This window comes from Labeo rohita, chromosome 16, assembly GCF_022985175.1.
Source record: "Labeo rohita strain BAU-BD-2019 chromosome 16, IGBB_LRoh.1.0, whole genome shotgun sequence".
Lineage (NCBI taxonomy): Eukaryota > Metazoa > Chordata > Actinopteri > Cypriniformes > Cyprinidae > Labeo > Labeo rohita.
Genome location: NC_066884.1, coordinates 579,915 through 598,620, shown reverse-complemented (window position 1 = coordinate 598,620; position 18,706 = coordinate 579,915). Strand labels below are relative to the sequence as shown.

At 42.4% G+C, this 18,706-nt stretch overlaps 2 protein-coding genes across 4 annotated transcripts in view; one reads left to right on the top strand and one right to left on the bottom strand.

Moving 5' to 3' along the window:
- Positions 1-18,587, top strand: part of LOC127178168 (tetratricopeptide repeat protein 24) — a 48,540-nt gene extending 29,953 nt beyond the window's left edge. For both annotated transcript variants that reach the window (XM_051130872.1, XM_051130873.1), the window contains exons 7-14: positions 15,704-15,825; positions 15,966-16,043; positions 16,409-16,458; positions 16,584-16,651; positions 16,732-16,831; positions 17,700-17,779; positions 17,863-17,911; positions 17,984-18,587. In XM_051130872.1, coding sequence (XP_050986829.1) covers positions 15,704-15,825; positions 15,966-16,043; positions 16,409-16,458; positions 16,584-16,651; positions 16,732-16,831; positions 17,700-17,779; positions 17,863-17,911; positions 17,984-18,095 — 659 coding nt within the window. In that variant the 3' untranslated portion in view covers positions 18,096-18,587. The remainder of the gene's footprint in view (positions 1-15,703; positions 15,826-15,965; positions 16,044-16,408; positions 16,459-16,583; positions 16,652-16,731; positions 16,832-17,699; positions 17,780-17,862; positions 17,912-17,983) is intronic.
- LOC127178169 (tripartite motif-containing protein 16) lies at positions 1,624-17,757 on the bottom strand. Of its 2 annotated transcripts, XM_051130875.1 has the most exons (7): positions 17,670-17,757; positions 16,705-16,778; positions 5,491-5,586; positions 5,160-5,393; positions 3,499-3,658; positions 3,311-3,358; positions 1,624-3,082 (listed from the first exon to the last, which is right to left on the bottom strand). In XM_051130875.1, the coding sequence occupies exons 2-7, from the start codon at positions 16,705-16,707 to the stop codon at positions 2,508-2,510; spliced, it is 1,116 nt and encodes a 371-aa protein (XP_050986832.1). In that variant the 5' UTR covers positions 16,708-16,778; positions 17,670-17,757; the 3' UTR covers positions 1,624-2,507. The 2 variants fall into 2 exon arrangements, with proteins under 2 accessions (XP_050986832.1, XP_050986831.1); XM_051130874.1 differs by lacking the exons at positions 16,705-16,778; positions 17,670-17,757 and adding an exon at positions 13,282-13,892.
- Positions 18,588-18,706: the final 119 nt, after the last annotated feature.

Genomic DNA, 18,706 nt, shown 5'->3' with positions numbered 1-18,706 from the left:
CAGTGGCATCAGTCACTTTGTGTGGCTTATGTGAATGAAACTCCTCATGACGGTCAAAATGAGTTTGACAGTAAGATTCCAGACACATCAGACAGGACTTGACAGCTTTGTATTTTGTTCCAGTACAGACGTCACACTGCACATCTCCAGCTCCAGCGTAACAGTCAGCAGGAAGTTTGGTCTTCTTCAGTTTCTCCACCACTTCAGTCAGCATGGTGTTTGTAGCTAAAGCAGGTCTTGGACTGAAGGTCTGTCTGCACTGAGGGCAGCTGTAGACTCTCATCTGATCCTCCTTATTCCAGCAGTCTGTAATACAGCTCTTACAGTAACTGTGTCCACACTGGATGGTCACTGGATCCTTCAGGAGATCCAGACACACTGCACACAAGAACTCATCCTGAGAAAACTGGGCTCCTGCCATTTTACTGCATGAATACAGAGACACAAACACACAACAGCTCAACTACACTTCAGTTTTTCTTTCCCTGAACTGATGAGTTTAAATACTTTCTTGGTTCTGTGTTTGAGTGACGTGTGTAAAACAGGTGTGTCTGTGAGTCTGTGAAGCTCCTGTAGAGTTTAGTTTCAACACACCGGACTGTTATTAAAGTAAACCCAATCACATTGACTAGATGATTAACGTGCATTTAAAAACTAAACTCTGTGGGAAAGTGACTCTCCTGTGCTGTGTCTGAAATCCCCCGATTCCCTCAATCACTATTTCCTACATTAGTCCACTAATATAGTCCAGTTGAAGGAGGAGGAGAAGGATTCAGCTGCAGATGCCATCTTCTGGCAAGATGAGGGAAATCATTCAACAACACTCATAGTGCTCTCTTAGGTGCACCCATTCAATCCCATAATGCACTGCAACAACAAGCGTACAACTGATGTACACTCAACAGCTACAGGACACCCATATGTTCTCTAGCTGTTGAGTGTATATCACATGTACACTTGTTGTTGCAGTGCATTATGGGATTGAATGGGTGCATCTAATAACAATAAGTCAATATAAGTCAAGTGGAAATGACAGTATGAAGCTGGTCTACACATCTTTCTGAGTTTTGAGACCAGCAGAGATGGCAGCACAAAATAAATCTGCACATTCCAGCACATTCTACCGCAGCATCATAAGACTTAGGGTGTACTCACACTAGGCAGTTTGAACCGTGCCCGAGTGCGTTTGACCACCAAAGCACGGTTCGTTTGACTAGTGTGAGTGCTCCAAACCGTGCCCTGGCGTGGTTCGTTTAGCCGTCCCTGGCCTGCTGGCAACCACGGATCAAACGACTCAAAATTACTATCCACAAAGTAACCAGAGTGACAGACTCCATTGCGTTCAGCGAGAGCGCCGCTCTTCCTGTTTATCCTGAAACCGTCGTACCATAATGACGCAAGCGTGCGCCGGCACGAATGCTGAAACCCTATGTGAGTGCAGGCCAGAGGGGGAGTGGGGAGGGGGGACAATCGCACTCGGGCCCGGTTCACAGCAACCATGCCTAGTGTGAGTACACCTTAATATAATATAGCACAATTGCTACATTTTAATCACTGATCTATAAAATGAATTATTAACAAGTAGTAATTTTTCTTTCATTTTGTTTATTTTTAAAGCACATTTTAAAACAATCATCAGTTAACCAAAGTGTTGTACAAAAGGTTAAGACATATAAATCAGATAATCAAAAATGTAAACGTTTACAAAACAATGTGATAAAACTGTTACAAATAGCTCTTAAGCCTCTATAATTTGTTCAAATATATAAGATTTAAGCATAGATTTAAAAACAGACAGAGAAGGTGCTGTTCAGATGGCCACAGGACGGTTGTTCCAGAGTGCTGAGTCAGCAATAGCAAAAGCTCAATCACCACAATGCTTTAGTCTGGATCTGGGAATGAATAGCATTCCTAAATGTCCGACCTTAGTCTTGCTGATTAGTCTGGATGCAAAAACAGTGAGAGAGACCGGTGCAGATAGATTATGATTACGAGACAGAAGCTTAAACTAAAATCAATATTTAAAATTCCAAGTTTTACGGGGAGTCACAAACTTAAAAATCTACCTAAAAATAAATACAAATTCCATGGTTAACAATTAATAAATGCATGACAACAAAAACGGTGACTTGCATCAATGAAAGACAAAAGAACACAAAAAGCTGGAAAGGCCTTGAGCTCCATAAGGTGAATAATGAGAATGATTTATTGATTGTGTGTGATCATTTGAACTGAAAGATAATTTTGATAGTAATAATGGAAATGACTGATGTGACACTACATTGATAACTAAATCACTGATTTCAGTCAACACAAACAGGTTGAGAAAAGCGCACAAACACGTTCACTCAGCAGGACTCACACATACACTGATCTTACTGTCTGTATGAGGATTTATTACACACATTTATTCTGACATGTTATTTCACTGACAGAAGTTCAGCCGCAGTATTAATGTCATGAAGAGAAAAGAAGAGACTCTATAACATCTCACTGTTACTGATTCATCATGCAGCCCAAAGCATTATGGGTAGAATCTCTGTACAGTCTATCTTCTGATCTATCAGCAGTTTCACTGATGATCCACCATTAACCCAAAACCCAGGATAGAGCGGCTGAGTGAATGTGGTCTGGACTGTGTGGATGAGTTTCATTGTGTCAGAGACGCTGTAGAAGGACAGAGTTCCTGCACTGTGATCCACAAACACTCCTATTCTATGGGTGATGGACTTCACAGGGAGAACAGTTTCTATGTTATTGTGTATGAATGAGCAACTGTAAGAAGAGCAAAACAAACTCCAGGACTGATCATTATTTCCAAACCGACTTTCATCACCCCGTCCCTTCCTGCTGATGCTCTTATATGACACTGATATTCGCACACCAAGAACTCCGCTCCACTGCAGCTCCCAGTAACAGCGTCCACACACACTCTCTCTACACAACACCTGACGCACATCAAATCTGTCTGGATGATCAGGATACGACTGATCTGTGCCAGTACCAGTAATCACTCTGTTGCTCTCAGACAGACGGAGGTGTTTATTCACTGTGTTCAGATCCGGAGTGAGCTGATGGGAATCTGATGGAGATAAAACACATCAGAATCAGGAATTATGAATCTGTTTGATGTTTTCATGTAGCTGAACTCTTCATGTTCAGTGTATCATCAGTGTGTCAGTACAGATGAGCAGATATCCTTTGCAAATCATCATTTACATCATCAATTATAAAACTCTTCTTTCACCTTCTACAGGAAGAACATGAACACACTCAGTGAGTTTTTCTGCTTGTTTTCTTACTGACTTACATTGTAGGATGTCGTTCCTGGTCCTGGGAGCAGTGATAGTGAATGTGACTGTGGAAATCAACAGACATGAACAGTGTGATTCTCATGATCCTGCATCCATTCCTAACACATTTCTAATATGATGTTCTCCATGATATGAGATGATGATGGACTCGTTTCTGAGAGCAGATGAATCTCCAGGATTTTACCTCTGTCTGAGATCTTCTTGAGCTCCCCTTTGCAGAAATCCTCCAGTTTGTCTCTCAGCTGATGGACAGATTCTCTCAGACCATCAAAAGATATGAGAGAAGCAAAGAAATCGTCATTTCTGTCTGTAGTTTCAGGAGGTGCTGAGAGAGACTGGAAACTCTACAGAAACAAATCAAAACTGTAACGTGAACAAGGACAAGACAAAGGGAGAATCAAGCACAGTTTAATTGACAAAAGCACATGCACAGATAATCCAAACCTGAAACAAGGAGTAAATCCACATAAGGGCACCAGAAACAAGAACACACATGCAGGAACATTGACCAACAAAAGACAACTGAAACATACTGCGCGGGATTGATTGTTCAGTCCCACTCCTGCAGGATTCTGTCCCGTGCTTGCCCGCCCGCCTGCTCCTACAGAAATATGTTATCTTGTCCTGCTCCCACCCACAACATTAATGTTTTTTCCTGCTCCTGCCTCCAAAAGCCTGCATAAAAGTAGCCTAAACAGTGTAGATTTTTTTCAGAACATCCAGAGCTTGTTTTGTGCAGTAAGTCCAAAATCCAGTCCAGCACCTCATTTGGTGGATCCCCCTCCTCGCGTGCCAATAAAAGACGTTGTGCTTCAATTTTATTTTTGTTCTTGGATTAACATTAATGATAAGCAGCACATTTATTAGGCTGCTGTCTCTTTAACACTGAATGCACGCGGATCTAAAAATGGACTTCCAGCACTAAAAATCAGTAAATTTAGAGCCCTTCGATGTTGGTACGGGAAAGGATGAAGCTGATTCTATTGGTTCTTGTCCATGACTTGCGTTGCGGATGCGCCTGGAAAAAAAAATAGCGCATCGCACCGCGACGCTTCCATTATGAGCATGCATATAGCACGTGTACATTTGAAATAACACATTTCAGCGTGCAAAAGACACAACATGTGAACCGAAATGCACATGGCTTATAGAATACCCGTATGGAACGGTTCTAAAATGGAACCATTTCGATACGCAAGGAGGGGTTTGGAAAGATGCATCTTAGAACAAATTGTTTGAGAGTCCTTGAGAAATAAGGTAAAAATAAAATGCATATTATAATAAAATGAAAGTGTTTTTTTTTGCATGCAGGTAAACCTGCTGGTGGGGACTCCCAAAACCAAATTACGAACCTTTGAAATAGCATAATAGGGGCAATTTAATGTACAGTTGTGTCTGGGGTCTTCATGGTCAATTTTATCAATGTGTTACAGGCAAATAAAAATCAATTTAATCAAGTTTGAGGTTAATTTGATCCAATTTTGCTGAATGTTACTTAGAACTGGTACTGTTGAGTTCACTGATTTTACTATAGTGTAATAAATCAGAAGGAAACATTTAAGAAGTTGAAATGTTAGTTAAGTTTTGAACTGTTGGTGGCACTAGTGGTGTTTAACAGCTAAATGTATCTTCCAGAAGAAAGAGCTGAGAGAAATGATTCCTAAGAGATTTCCAGAGCTGAAAGCCATTTGTAAGTGGTGTCTCTTTCAGAAGAAGATGATCAGATGAGAGTCTGAGTGATGATTATATAATAAGACACTGATGAAATGTTTCTCTGTGAGTCTCCTGTCACAGCAGGATGTGTCTCAAGTGCACTATGATGGTGTTCTTCTAGATCTGTGTTACCTGCAGGAACTGGATGTGATCCTGTGTGTGTGAAAGCTGCTCCAGCTCAGCGTCTCTCCTCCTCAGATCATTGATCTCCTGCTCCAGTCGCTCCAGTCGTCCTTCAGCTCGACTCACCGCTCGCTTTTCATGATCTCTGATAATCTGTATCAGCTCAGAGCGGCTTCTCGCAATAGAGAGGATGAGCTCAGTAAAGATCCTCTGACTGTCGTCCACTGCTGTCTGTGCAGAGCGCTGTTAGGACACAGTGATTCAGGCTTCAGTGGGACTGAAAGAGACAAGAGAGTCTGAACTGAGACTGAGACAAACTTCTCTTCTTCTCCAGACTCACCTTATGAGACTCCACAGCCTCTCTCAGCTGCTGAAGATCTTTCTCTCTCTGCTGGATTCTCTGCTGGAACGTCTTCTGCGTCTCCTTCAGCTGCTTCTGCAGGACAAACAGATGATAGTGAATGACACAGAAAACTACTGACACTAAATCATCATGTGAACAGATGAATCCATTAAATCATAGGGTGAGGCAGTTTAATGGTTGCTTATTAAGTCAAGTCAAGTTACCTTTATTCATATAGCGTTTTTAACAATACAGATTGTCAAAGCAGCTTTACAGTATTAAATAGGAAAATAGTGTCAATAATACAAAAGGGCAACAGTAAACACTAAATTTTCAGTTGCAGTTCATCATTGGATTCAGTGATGTCATCATCCAGCTCAGTTCAGTTCAAATAGTATATGATATCGCTTGAAATTCAGGGTTGGAGCTGAACTCTGCAGGGCTGTGGCTCTCCAGGACTGATCTAGATTTAAACTGAGTGTCTGCGTCCCAAACAGTGTTGGGTAGATTGTTCCAGAGCTTGGCCGCTAAATAGGAAAAGGATCTGCCACCCGCAGTTGATTTTGATTTTGAGGTATTATCAAATTGCCAGAGTTTTGAGAATGCAGCGGACGTGAGGGACTAATATGTGATAGGAGCTCGCTCAGGTACTGAGGAGCTAAACCATTCAGGGCTTTATAAGTAATAAGCAAGATTTTAAAATCTATACGATGTTTAATAGGGAGCCAGTGCAGTGTTGACAGAACCGGTGTATGATCATACTTTTTGGTTCTAGTAAGAACTCTAGCTGCTGCATTTTGGACCAGCTGGAGTTTGTTTATTAAGCAGAACAACCACCCAATAAAGCATTACAATAATCTAATCTTGAGGTCATAAAAGCATGAATTAATTTTAATGTTTAATTTCGATGTATTTTTGAGATGGAAAAATGCAGTTTTGCAAATGCTAAAGATGTGGCTTTCGAAGGAAAGATTGCTATTAAATAGCACACCTAGGTTCCTAACTGATGACAAAGAATTGACAGAACAGCCATCAAGTATTAGACAGTGTTTTTGGTTATTACATGTGGAGGTTTTAGGTCCAAAAATTAGCACCTCCATTTTTTCAGAATTTAGCAGTAAGAAATTACTTGTCATCCAGTTTTTTATCTCAACTACACAATCCGTGTTGTTGGTATGTTTCACCGGGCCACGATGAAATATAGAGCCGAGTATCATCAGCATAACAGTGAAAGCTAACACCATGTTTCCTGATGATATCTCCCAAGGGTAACATGTAAAGCATAAAAAGTAATGGCCCTAGTACTGAGCCTTGCGGTACTACATACTGCACTTGTGACCGATATGATACCTCTTCATTTACTGCCACGAATTGATGGCGGTCAGATAAGTGCGATTTGAACCATGCCAGTGCTCTACCACTAATACCAACATAATTTGAGTCTATTCAAAAGAATTTCGTGGTCAACAGTGTCAAACGCAGCGCTAAGATCCAGTAGAACTAACAGAGAAATACAACCTCGATCGGATGACAAGAGCAAATCATTTGTAACTCTAATAAGAGGAGTCTCTGTACTATGGTACGGTCTAAAACCTGACTGGAAATCCTCACAGATACCTTTTTTCTGTAGAAAGGAACATAACTTTGAGGATACAACCTTTTCTATTATCTTTTACAGAAAAGGGACGTTCGAGATTGGTCTGTAATTAATTGATTATTTTTGTAATAAAGAAATGAGTTACACTTGAAGCCTGTTCTCTGAGAAATACTAAAAATGTTGCTATAAATCGTAGAAACACCTTCCTCTTTTCGTTTTAGACGTGGCTCATGTTTATAACAGTAATCATTAGGGGTAGACTCATTTAAGATAATGTAATCATCTGGTTTTAGCCAGGTTTCTGTCAAACAGAGCACATCTAGGTTGTGAGCTATGATCATATCATTTACAATAAGTGCTTTCGTATAAAGGGACCTGATATTCAATAAGCCAATCTTTATCATTTGTTTTTCTGTATTATATATATATATATATATATATATATATATTTTTTTTTTTTTTTTTGTTGAACATCAATTAAATTGTTGGGCCCCAGTTACTCAAGTATGAACTCTAAAGACTATTTGCCATATTTCTAGAGAAAAGAGCGGCACCACCCCTGGAGGGATGAAAATAGTGTCTCCATTTTCACGTTCTGTACAATAGAATCGCCAATAACTAGAGCACTTTCATCAGGTTTCTCAGTGGGTGCATCACTGGGTGGGGAGAACCTGTTGGATGTTCTGATTGGAATGGAAGAGCGGTGCTTTGACCCGCAACTATGCCTTCTCACAGTCAACCAGTCTCCCTGCTGCACAGGCTTTATAACCGAACCGAACAACGTACAGGACTCCCTGAGCTAGTCGCATCCAAAGCCGTATCTAAGGCCCTCACATTTTTACTATCCTCAAGTAAAGTTTGGATGTGTGTCTCTAGTTCTAAAATCTTCCCCTGTCAGTCTAACTATTTCCCTGCATTTATCACATGTAAATCCCTCACTGCCTACAGAGATTGATAGCTGTACACGTGGCAAGTGGTGCAAATAACAATAGCAGTAGAAGAAGCTATTACTCACCGTCATTGTAGAACGATTCCAACTTACCACTGTTGTTTGATGAACTTGTGGAAAACAGAGCAGAAGGAGAAACAACGGAAGTGAGTGATTGGTTACAATCAAGCACAAGGAGTGTTTCACACTGCAAGTGTAAGTATTATAAAAGACATTGGGCCCTTTCTAATGATCCAAGCGCATGGCACAGGTGCACTTAGGGCATGTCTGAATCAACTTTGGCTAGTTTAATGGCGGAAAAAATGTTTGGTGTGCCAGGTGCAAGGTTCGAAAGGGTTGTATCTATTCATGGGTGTCATGGGTGTGTATGGGTGTAACATGCAATAAACCAAACAGAGTCTCATTTCCCATTCCCTTTAAAAGCCATTTGCACTTCCACCTGTCACGGATTGGCCAGGCTCTTCCACCACTCACATCCAGTGATCTCAATCACCGGAATTCTAAGCACCTGCACCTAATCATCATTCACCTACTTAAGCACACACCACACTCCAGTCTCTGTCCGGGCTCGTTCATAAGAAGCGGACATATTGTGCCTATCGTCAAGAAGTCACAAACTAAACCTACCTGTGAATACTTACCTGTTCTCTCTTGTGTTCTAGTCCTGTCGTCCTTGTCTCTCCAGTCCAGTCAGCAGTGTGTGTGTGTGCGGAAGTCATCAGATCCAGCCCAGTCAATCTGCAACAAGGAATCAAGTATCATTATTTGTTCATCATTCAAGTCAAAGTCAAGTCTTACCAGATCCGTCACCGGTACCGAGGACTTCTTCTCACCTTGTTCCATCCAGTCCCATGGCCCGACCGGCGCCCTACTCTGGCAGGGTGGAGGAGTGCAGTGGATTTCTCCTGCAATGTTTCTTGGTGTTTACCATGCAACCAGCATTATATCCGACAGATCAATCTCAAATTGCCTTTATCATTTCACTGCTTACAGGTTCTGCACTGCAGTGGGCAGAAACATTATGGCTCCAGGACGGCCCGGCGACTCGTTCCATCCGGGCATTCACGGCTCATTTCAAGGATGTCAGCGACATCACAGCAGGAGAACAGCTTTACCATTTAAAACAAGGTGCTATGTCTATCCAAGAATATTCCTTGAAATTCAGGACCCTCGCAGCCTCACCACTTACCGGCTAGGCCTGGAGCCCAAACTTCATTTACAGTTGGCTGCACATGACGATCACCAAGGGTTAGAAAAATTCATTCAACATTCCATCAGATGTTCTGACCGCATGTCTTTCTACCATACCGAAACTACAGCTGCAATACCCGCACTCCTCTGTTCACCAGAAGGAATGACCCCTCCAGAACCAGCCTCCGAACCCATGATTCTCGACTCCAGAAAATTCTTCCACCGAGCAGCAGAGGAGGCTGACCCGGGGTCTGTGTTTGTACTGTGGGGTTAGCGGTCATCTAAGGCTGAACTGCCCCTCCCGGCCGACTCGTTCTTGGGTGAGTGTCGTCCAGTCGAAAGCTGAAAATTTACACCCCTTAACCACCAATGTACAAATAATTACTTCCACTTATTCTGTTTCAGTCTCCGCTCTCCTCGACTCCGGGTCAGCTGGCAATTTCATCTCGAGTGCCCTCTGCCGCCAGCTCAACTCCGTACCACCACCACTTCAAACAAATATCAGATACACTCAATAACAGGAGAACTACTGTCCTGAATACAAATTCAACGCAAGTGTGAAGGTATTACCCTACAACTTACACTATTTCATACGGAGAGGATTCAACTGCTGGTTCTGGAGGGCGCTACTATTGATGTCATTCTGGGGCGCCCGTGGCTGGTGAAGCACGATCCCATTCTCTCTTGGGGCACTGGTGAAGTACTAAGATGGGGTAAGGAATGCTTCTCAAACTGTTTCCCTGACCTTCCTCGACCAATTCAGAAACCCATTCCAGTCTGTGTGACATCCGTTGAAAGTCCTGTGGCTAACCAGTCAGTCAAGATTCCCTCGATTTATTCCAGCTTCAGTGATGTGTTTTGCCCCAAGAGAGCTTCCCAGCTACCTCCTCACCGGCCATGGGACTGTGCCATTGACCTCGTTCCAGATGCACCATTGCCCAAAGGAAAGATTTACCCGTTGTCACTTCCTGAGAGTAATGCCATGGAGGAATACATCAAGGAGGTGCTAAGTCAGGGGTACATCCGGCCATCTACTTCTCCCACAGCTTCCAGCTTCCTCTTTGTGTCCAAGAAGGATGGAGGGCTGCGTCCTTGCATCGACTACCGAGCCATCAACCGTTACACTGTCAAGTTTCGTTATCCCCTTCCTCTCGTCCCTGCGGCTCTGGAACAGCTACGTACAGCACGGATATTCACCAAGTTGGACCTCCGCACCTGATCCGGATACGTGAGGGGGATGAGTGGAAGACTGCCTTCGTGACCCCTACTGGCCATTATGAATATCAGGTCATGTCTTATGGATTGGTAAAAGCCCCCTCCGTATTCCAAAACTTCATCCATGAAGTACTCCGGGAGTTTCTGCACCGATTCGTCATAGTCTATATAGATGATATATTAATCTACTCCCGGAGTGAGGCCGAACATGGCCACCACGTTGCGGAGGTCCTGCAGAAGTTACGTGAGCATCAGCTGTATCTGAAGGCAGAGAAATGTTCATTTCATCAACCATCTATTCACTTCCTTGGATACATCATCGACCGTCTTGGGGTCCGCATGGACGAGGGGAAGGTGGAAGCTGTCATTTCCTGGCCAGAACCCAAATCCATTAAGGAACTTCAAAGATTTCTAGGTTTCTCCAACTTTTACCGCAGATTCATCAAAGGTTACAGTGAGATCACCAGTTCCATTACTAATCTCCTCAAAGGACACCCAAGAGCCCTCAATTGGACACCTGAAGCATCAAAAGCATTCCAAACCCTGAAAGAAGCCTTCACACAAGCTCCACTACTCACTCATCCTGACCCCGATCTCCCTTTCGTATTGGAGGTGGATGCATCGACCACAGGAGTTGGAGCTGTACTATCCCAATACCATGGTACCCCTGCACGCCTTTATCCATGCGCCTACTTCTCACAGAAGCTCAGCCCGGCAGAACTGAATTATGACATCGGGAACCGGGAATTATTGGCCATCAAGCTAGCCCCTGAGGAGTGGCGACATTGGCTGGAGGGAGCTGCTCATCCATTCCAGGTTTTCACAGATCACAAAAATCTGCAATACCTTCACGATGCCAAACGACTCTGTCCCCGCCAAGCAAGATGGGCGCTCTTCTTCACCAGGTTTAATTTCTCCATTTCATATTGTCCAGGATCAAGAAATGTCCGTGCAGAAGCCCTTTCTCGTCTCTCTGAACCCAAAGACATGTCTGAAACTCCGTCCAACATCATACCTACTCACCTCATAGTCAGTCCTATCGAATGGACCTCTCCTCCAGCCGTCGCCACTCCCGAACCCAGGACTCTGCCGGGCTGCCCTCCAGGACGTCATCCCTCGGACACAACGGGTAGATCTAATCCATTCCACTCACGTCTCTCTGGGCACCGGTCATCCTGGGGCCAACAGCACTCTCTCGCTGTTATCCGAACGCTTCTGGTGGCAAGTGATGTTAGACGTTATGTGCGGGGCTGTAAAGAATGCGCCATGTCCAAGAGTCCACGTCATCTCCCCGCAGGTAAACTCCATCCCTTGCCAATTCCGAACCGCCCCTGGTCACACCTAGGAGTTGACTTCATGACAGATCTCCCCTCATCTGATGGAAACACCTGTATCCTGGTCATTGTCGATCGCTTTTCCAAGTTCTGTCATCTGTTACCTTTGAAAGGATTGCCCACAGCTATGGAAACCGCTGAAAGTCTCTTCAATCATGTCTTCCGATATTATGGAATTCCTGAGGATATTGTATCAGATAGAGGTCCTCAGTTCATCTCTCGAGTGTGGAAATCTTTCTTCAAACTCCTAGGTGTGACCGTCAGTCTCTCATCCGGGTACCACCCACAAACCAATGGACAGACCGAGAGGAAAATCCAGGAGGTGGGGCGCTTCCTTCGGACTTTCTGTCATGGCCACCAGAACTCGTGGAACCAGTTTCTGGGCTGGGCTGAGTACGCCCAGAATTCACTGCGGCAACCTTCCACAGGACTTACTCCTTTCCAATGTGTCTTAGGATTTCAGCCCCCGCTCTTCCCGGAGAGGTCGGCCCTCAGGAGCGGGCCGTGGGGAGGGGGGTAATGTCACGGATTGGCCAGGCTCTTCCACCACTCACATCCAGCGATCTCAATCAGCAGAATTCTAAGCACCTGCACCTCATCATCATTCACCTACTTAAGCACACACCACACTCCAGTCTCTGTCCGGGCTGGTTCATACGAAGCGGGACATATTGTGCCTATCGTCAAGAAGTCACAAACTAAACCTACCTGTGAATACTTACCTGTTCTCTCTTGTGTTCTAGTCCTGTCGTCCTGGTCTCTCCAGTACAGTCAGAAGTGTGTGTGTGTGCGGAAGTCATCGGATCCAGCCCAGTCAATCTGCAACAAGGAATCAAGTATCATTATTTGTTCATCATTCAAGTCAAAGCCAAGTCTTACCAGATCCACTCACCTCTGCCGGAATCTCCTCTGTTTCAAGTTTTGCTCTGCTGTGTTAATAAACTTACCTTTGTTGAAATACCTGTCTTGCCCGTTTGTGTCCGTGACACCACCATAGTGGATTTGCTATTTACATGGTGGAATTTGCAAGAGCAAAGACTAAATGCTTCTCCAGAGAGGAAACGGATCAACTCATGCGCGCGATTAAAGTGTACACAATAATAATCTTTTACATTGTAATCCTTCAAACCAGCACGCCCATGGGTGAACAGATAGGTGCAAGTGAATTTACTATTTAAACAATGTGGCACTAAACATGAAAATGATAACTGCGTTGGGCTGAAACTAGCAAAAAAACACTTGCTTTGTGCCTGGGGTTTCACCCTGAGCTTTCTGTTGTGTACAAGAGCTTGTTTTTGACTGATGAAAGTATATATTTTGTCAAAGGCCAGCTGAATAGTTAACTCCATTATTTTATGTTGCTTAATCAAAGCTCATTTTCTGTAAGATAGTCTTGATAAAGGCAGTGCAGTGTAAATGCTGTAAACTGTTAATATGATGCCGATATAAACACACATGAAATGAGTGTCAGCAATATTTCATCAGTGTCTAGTTTTAAATACCTGTTTCTCTGTCCTCTGTGCTGCAGCTGATACGATGTTGTGGTTTTTATGTTCATCCATACACAACACACATATACATTTCTGGTCAGTGCGACAGAAAACCTCAAGGATCTTCTCATGTTTCTGGCAGATCATCTCCTGCAGTCGTCCAGTGGCATCAGTCAAATTGTGTCTCTTTCCTTTAAAGAAACTCTCATGTTGCTCAAGGTGATTCTGACAGTAAGAGTTCAGACACATCAGACAGGACTTGACAGCTTTGTATTTTCTTCCAGTACAGACGTCACACTGCACATCTCCAGCATCACAGTCAGCAGAACGTTTCCTCTTCTTCAGTTGCTCCACCACTTCAGTCAGGAAGGTGTTTCTAGCTAAAGCAGGTCTTGGACTGAAGGTCTGTCTGCACTGAGGGCAGCTGTAGACTCTCTTCTGATCCTCCTGATCCCAGCAGGCTGTAATACAGATCTTACAGTAACTGTGTCCACACTGGATGGTCACTGGATCCTTCAGGAGATCCAGACACACTGGACACATGAACTCATCCTGAAAAGCTCCTGCCATTTTACTGTTTGAATACAGAGACACAAACGCACAACAGCTCAACTACACTTCAGTTTCTCTTTCCCTGAATTCATGTGATTCCTGTTTCCTGGTTCTGTGTTTGAGTGACGCGTTTAAAACAGGTGTGTCTGAGAGTGTAAAGCAGGTTACTCATTGCTGGTGAGTTTAGTATTGACACACTTCACTGTTATTAAAGTAAACGTACAGACCTTCATAATTGATTCAAGAGTGTTTAATTCAAATCAACTAAATGATAATTAAATTATGATGCTTTCACACCTGGCAAGTTTGCCCTCTTAGCTCGGTTCGTTTGGGCATATGTGAACACAGCAATCGCGCTCGGATCCACGCCAAAACTATCAGTCCGAGATCGCTTGAACGAGGTGGTCTCGGCTCGATAGAAAACAAACTCTGGAGCAGTTCGTTTATAGTGAGAAAGCAGTCCGATCCAATGGACCAACGAACCAGGCTATCTCACATTGTGTAATGGGTAATTACAGTTCCGTGAACAACAGTAGCTTTGTCATTTTGCTAATACTGCTTAAAATTAACCCGTGAATGTCTGTGTGTGGGCACGTCTTCACCATTCAAAATCAAAGCGCGCCTTTTCATTTTATAATGGCGTCTTATTGCTCTCTTTGTAGTAGGTGTATTTTAAAAATGTTTTCCCGACGAATCCTGGAGTCCTACTTAAAATTATAGATTAATACTAGATTAATACAACGACCGCTACCAAAAAAAAAAAAAAAAAAAAAAAAAAAAAAAGCAACAATAAGCCCGCAAAGCTTGTTGTTCCATCCTGTCGGATGACAGCTGAGCGGAATTTGGAAAATAAACCGTGGAGCTTTGACCAGTGAGAGGACAGTTTACTTGCGCGTGACTTGTATTAACACATTTGGTCCGTTTCGAAACTTTGCTGCGTGAAAGCAAACCACACCAAGAATAAAAAGCCACATTGTAATAAATTTAATCCCTGTTTGGGAATAAAGCACCAAAGGCGCAATGGTTTTTCTACTGTACAAACTGTATTTTCTATCTCCTTACCCTAAACCTACCCCTCAAACAAAACAGGCCTTTTTTTTTAGATTCTCAAAACACTTCATTCTGTGTGATTTATCAGCTTGTTTCCTCATGGGGACAAAAATGCCCTCACAAGGTCAATATTTACTGCTATTACGTAATATACTGCATAGATACATAATGTAGGTGTAATAAACTGCTCCAAGGCTCAAAGGCTGAGGATTCAAATGCAGTAATTATTGAGCGGTAATCCAAAGTCATAAACTAAAAATCCAGGCAAAAGATCCAAACAAAGATAATATCCAGGAAACAGGCAAAAACACAACTCCAGACAAGCCAAAAACAAGACACAGGAGAAACAGAACACAAAGGCTCAGATTTGCACACAAAAATTGATGAATTAACCAGGCTTTTATACGGAGAGCTAACAGGGTTGATGAGACCTGGGATGTCCTGAGGGGGCCCTGTGGCGAACGGACTGAGGGGACCAGGCCCTCTGGTGGCTATCAAGAGCATACCAGCTGGTGATTGTGAAATGATGTTTAGTGTCCCATATAGTGTCCCACAGTAAGCAGTCATTTTTGCTGTGGTGCCCAAGGAGCATATGGGGGTTTGGTGCGTTGCTCAAGTGTCTCACCTCAGTCGTGGTACTGAAGGTGGAAGAGAGCACTGGTCATTTACTCTAACCCGTGACTTTTGGGGTACAGGTCTGACTCTCTAACCATTAGGCCATACTTACTTACCACACACTACTTATGATGGTAGGGAATGCTGGAAAACACACACATATGCTGCCTGTCTCTTTGTTACATGACTGTCTGTCTATCTGTCTCTCTTCTCACAGATGACCCAACTGGTCAGTGGCAGGCCTGTGAGGGTCTCGGTGGGATCAAATTACAGATGAGGGACCCAGAAAAAGCCGCCATGTACTATAAAGATGCTCTTCAACTGCTGTGCAAATGTCGGGTGAGACAGCACCATTTGCTGGAATATAAGTCATGTTTTATTATCTGAATCCTACATTTCAAAGCAACTTACAATGCACTACACATGCTAGAGATATGCAGTGTTTGAGTGTAATGATGAGTGGTGTGTTTGCTCTGCAGGACGTGTCTGGTTCAGTGCAGGAGCGTCTGGTCAGTGAACTGAGTGAAGCGTTACAGCAGAAGCTGCTCCTGCAGCAGGTCAGTCTGTGTGAACATCAAACATGCACTTATTCTCTCAGTGTCTCATTATTAGGGCTGCACTATAAATTGGAATAAAATCAATAATATGTGAATATGGATTTATACAATTATTAAATCTCAAATGCTGTGATTTAATTAAATCAACACATGTGCTGTGTGTTCCAAAGTGAAGCACTGTGTTCATTTCCATGTGAGCAGCTCATGATCCAGTGATTTCAGTGATTTAAAATGTCTTGGTTCACAGTAAATAATCTGCATCTGCATCTGCTCTGAGATTAGATTTTCCTGAAATTGTGTAGCTGTATTTACTTTACTGTCACTTTCATCACATCCTGATCACTGATGTTCTCCTCCATTCTCAGAGAGGAGCAGCATCACAACGAACCGCCCATCATACCCGACGACAGCCACGGTAACACACACCACATAACACTCACCTCATTATCAGATGGTGCATGAGTGTGTTTTTGAGTAAATTAAGCTATAGTGTGCTGTTAGAGATACAGTGATGAGAATATCACTCTCATGTGTGTGCAGGACGATGGCTGTGAGATCTGACATCCAGCAGTGGAGGAGAGAGATGCAGAACGGAGAGAACGCACACAGTAAGAACTGAACACACACATTCACAACACTGTCAACAGAAGAACAGATTTACCATGTGCTATTCTCTTGTCGTCTTCAGTAGACGGGAAGCAGCACAGCCAAACCATCACGTCATCAGAGACACACCTGCAGCAGGAAGAACAAGCTGATCATCACAACACACTTCCAGAGGCCAACAGGTCAAAACACACTTTTAATAAATTATCTAAACACAGACATATCATAGACGCATAATGTTTAAAATGATCTTTGCCCAACAATGAAAGCGAATAGCCTTCAAAAACAACAAAAACTTTCCCTTTTCAATTTGTATTGTATTTAAATCATCTGAAAATGAAATATGCAACAACCATTTTCCCCTACTTGTCAACAACAAAAGAGCATTAGTTTCTGGAGGTATACAATCAAAATAAAAGTTTGATGTGCCATGTTTAAAAAAATTAAGGCATAAATGTTAGTATTATACATTTGTATTCATTAATAACAGCAATAATAATAAAAGACCTATAAACAAGCACAGCAAAAGTTCAATTCACAATTGCAATTTTTATCTGAAAAAAAAAACACACTATTAGATTTTACCCTAAATAGTGAAGCTCACTATACTCACTATACTCACTAAATAGAAGTTTGATAGTTTAATGTTTGAAAATAAAGAAATTAAGGCATAAATATTAGTAATTTATATTTTTTATTTTTTATGTGTGTTTATATTTTATTTTATTATTATTATTATTATTATTATTTTTAAATACACTGTATATATTTTTGTATAATTTTTAATTAGGTAATAATAATATAGTATATAATAGTATAATAACAAAAAAAAATTCTTATTGATATTATTATATAGCCATAGCAATATAAAAATCTTTTTTTAAGCCAAAATGCACAGCCCTACAAGCAAACCTGGAGTTTTTAAATTGCATTTTAAATCACAATGGCAATTTTTCTCAAAGATTTATTGGAATTAGATTTTCAAGTCATGTATTGCAGCTTTTACATTATAAAACTTACATTTGAAAACATGTTGAATGTGATCGTCAGGAATCTGAATAACACGTATGATAAAGCAGAGGTGAATCAGCAGATCGTTCCATCAGAGTCCTCAGGATCAGCAGCACACGGTCAGTCTGAACAAACACACAAATATCAGGGAAAATACAGAGAGAAGCCTTCAAACAGATGAAATCTGACCTTACCTTTACAGGCGATGTGTCTGCTGAATCTGTGAAGCCGAGGCCGGTACAGATGAATGGGTATGAATCTGTTTCTCATGTCTGTTATGTAACTGAATGTATTTGAGTGCATAAATGATGTAAATGTTTCAGCAAACACCCATTGGTCAGGAGCACAGTGACTCCGCCCCTCACTCCACCTGACAGCCATGAGGCCACGCCCCTGATGAGGAGACTGAGGTCCAGATTCTGCACAGTCATGTGACACAAAGGATAATATCTCCACTGGAAAGAGCTTTTCTAGTTTTTTAGGAATTGTGTTTGCCACAGCGATGCTTCCAGACCACAAACACAAGGATTCAAGACTCAACATGAACAAAACTGAAGCAGGAACTAAAATCTCCAGAGGAGCTGCACCTGCGCTAGTGGACGCGTCTGATAAATCACATGAACATATTAAAATGAGACATTTTCAAGGGTGGATGAGATGCCCTGAACTCTTGTGATGCCAACTGTGTGATCATAAATCATGTATTATTTCATGCAGTATTTCTGTATTTCAGCAGGGGAAAATGTCTTCTCATTATTGTCTCATTTCACTCTTAACACTTTCACCAGTTTTATCAAACATCCTGAGTGAATCTCTCTGCCTCATCCAAGATTATGGCACCTACTGCACTGATAATAGCAAAATAAATTTTATATCAAAACTTTTATCAGTCAGTAAAATTATTTTCCACACAAACACTTCTTATGTACAAATGATTCGCTGACCCGATCTGAGTCCCGAAAGTCCCGATATGACTTAAATGATTCGCGAACCCGTAACGAAGCCCCGATCTGAATCAAATGATTCGCGAACCCGTAACGAAACCC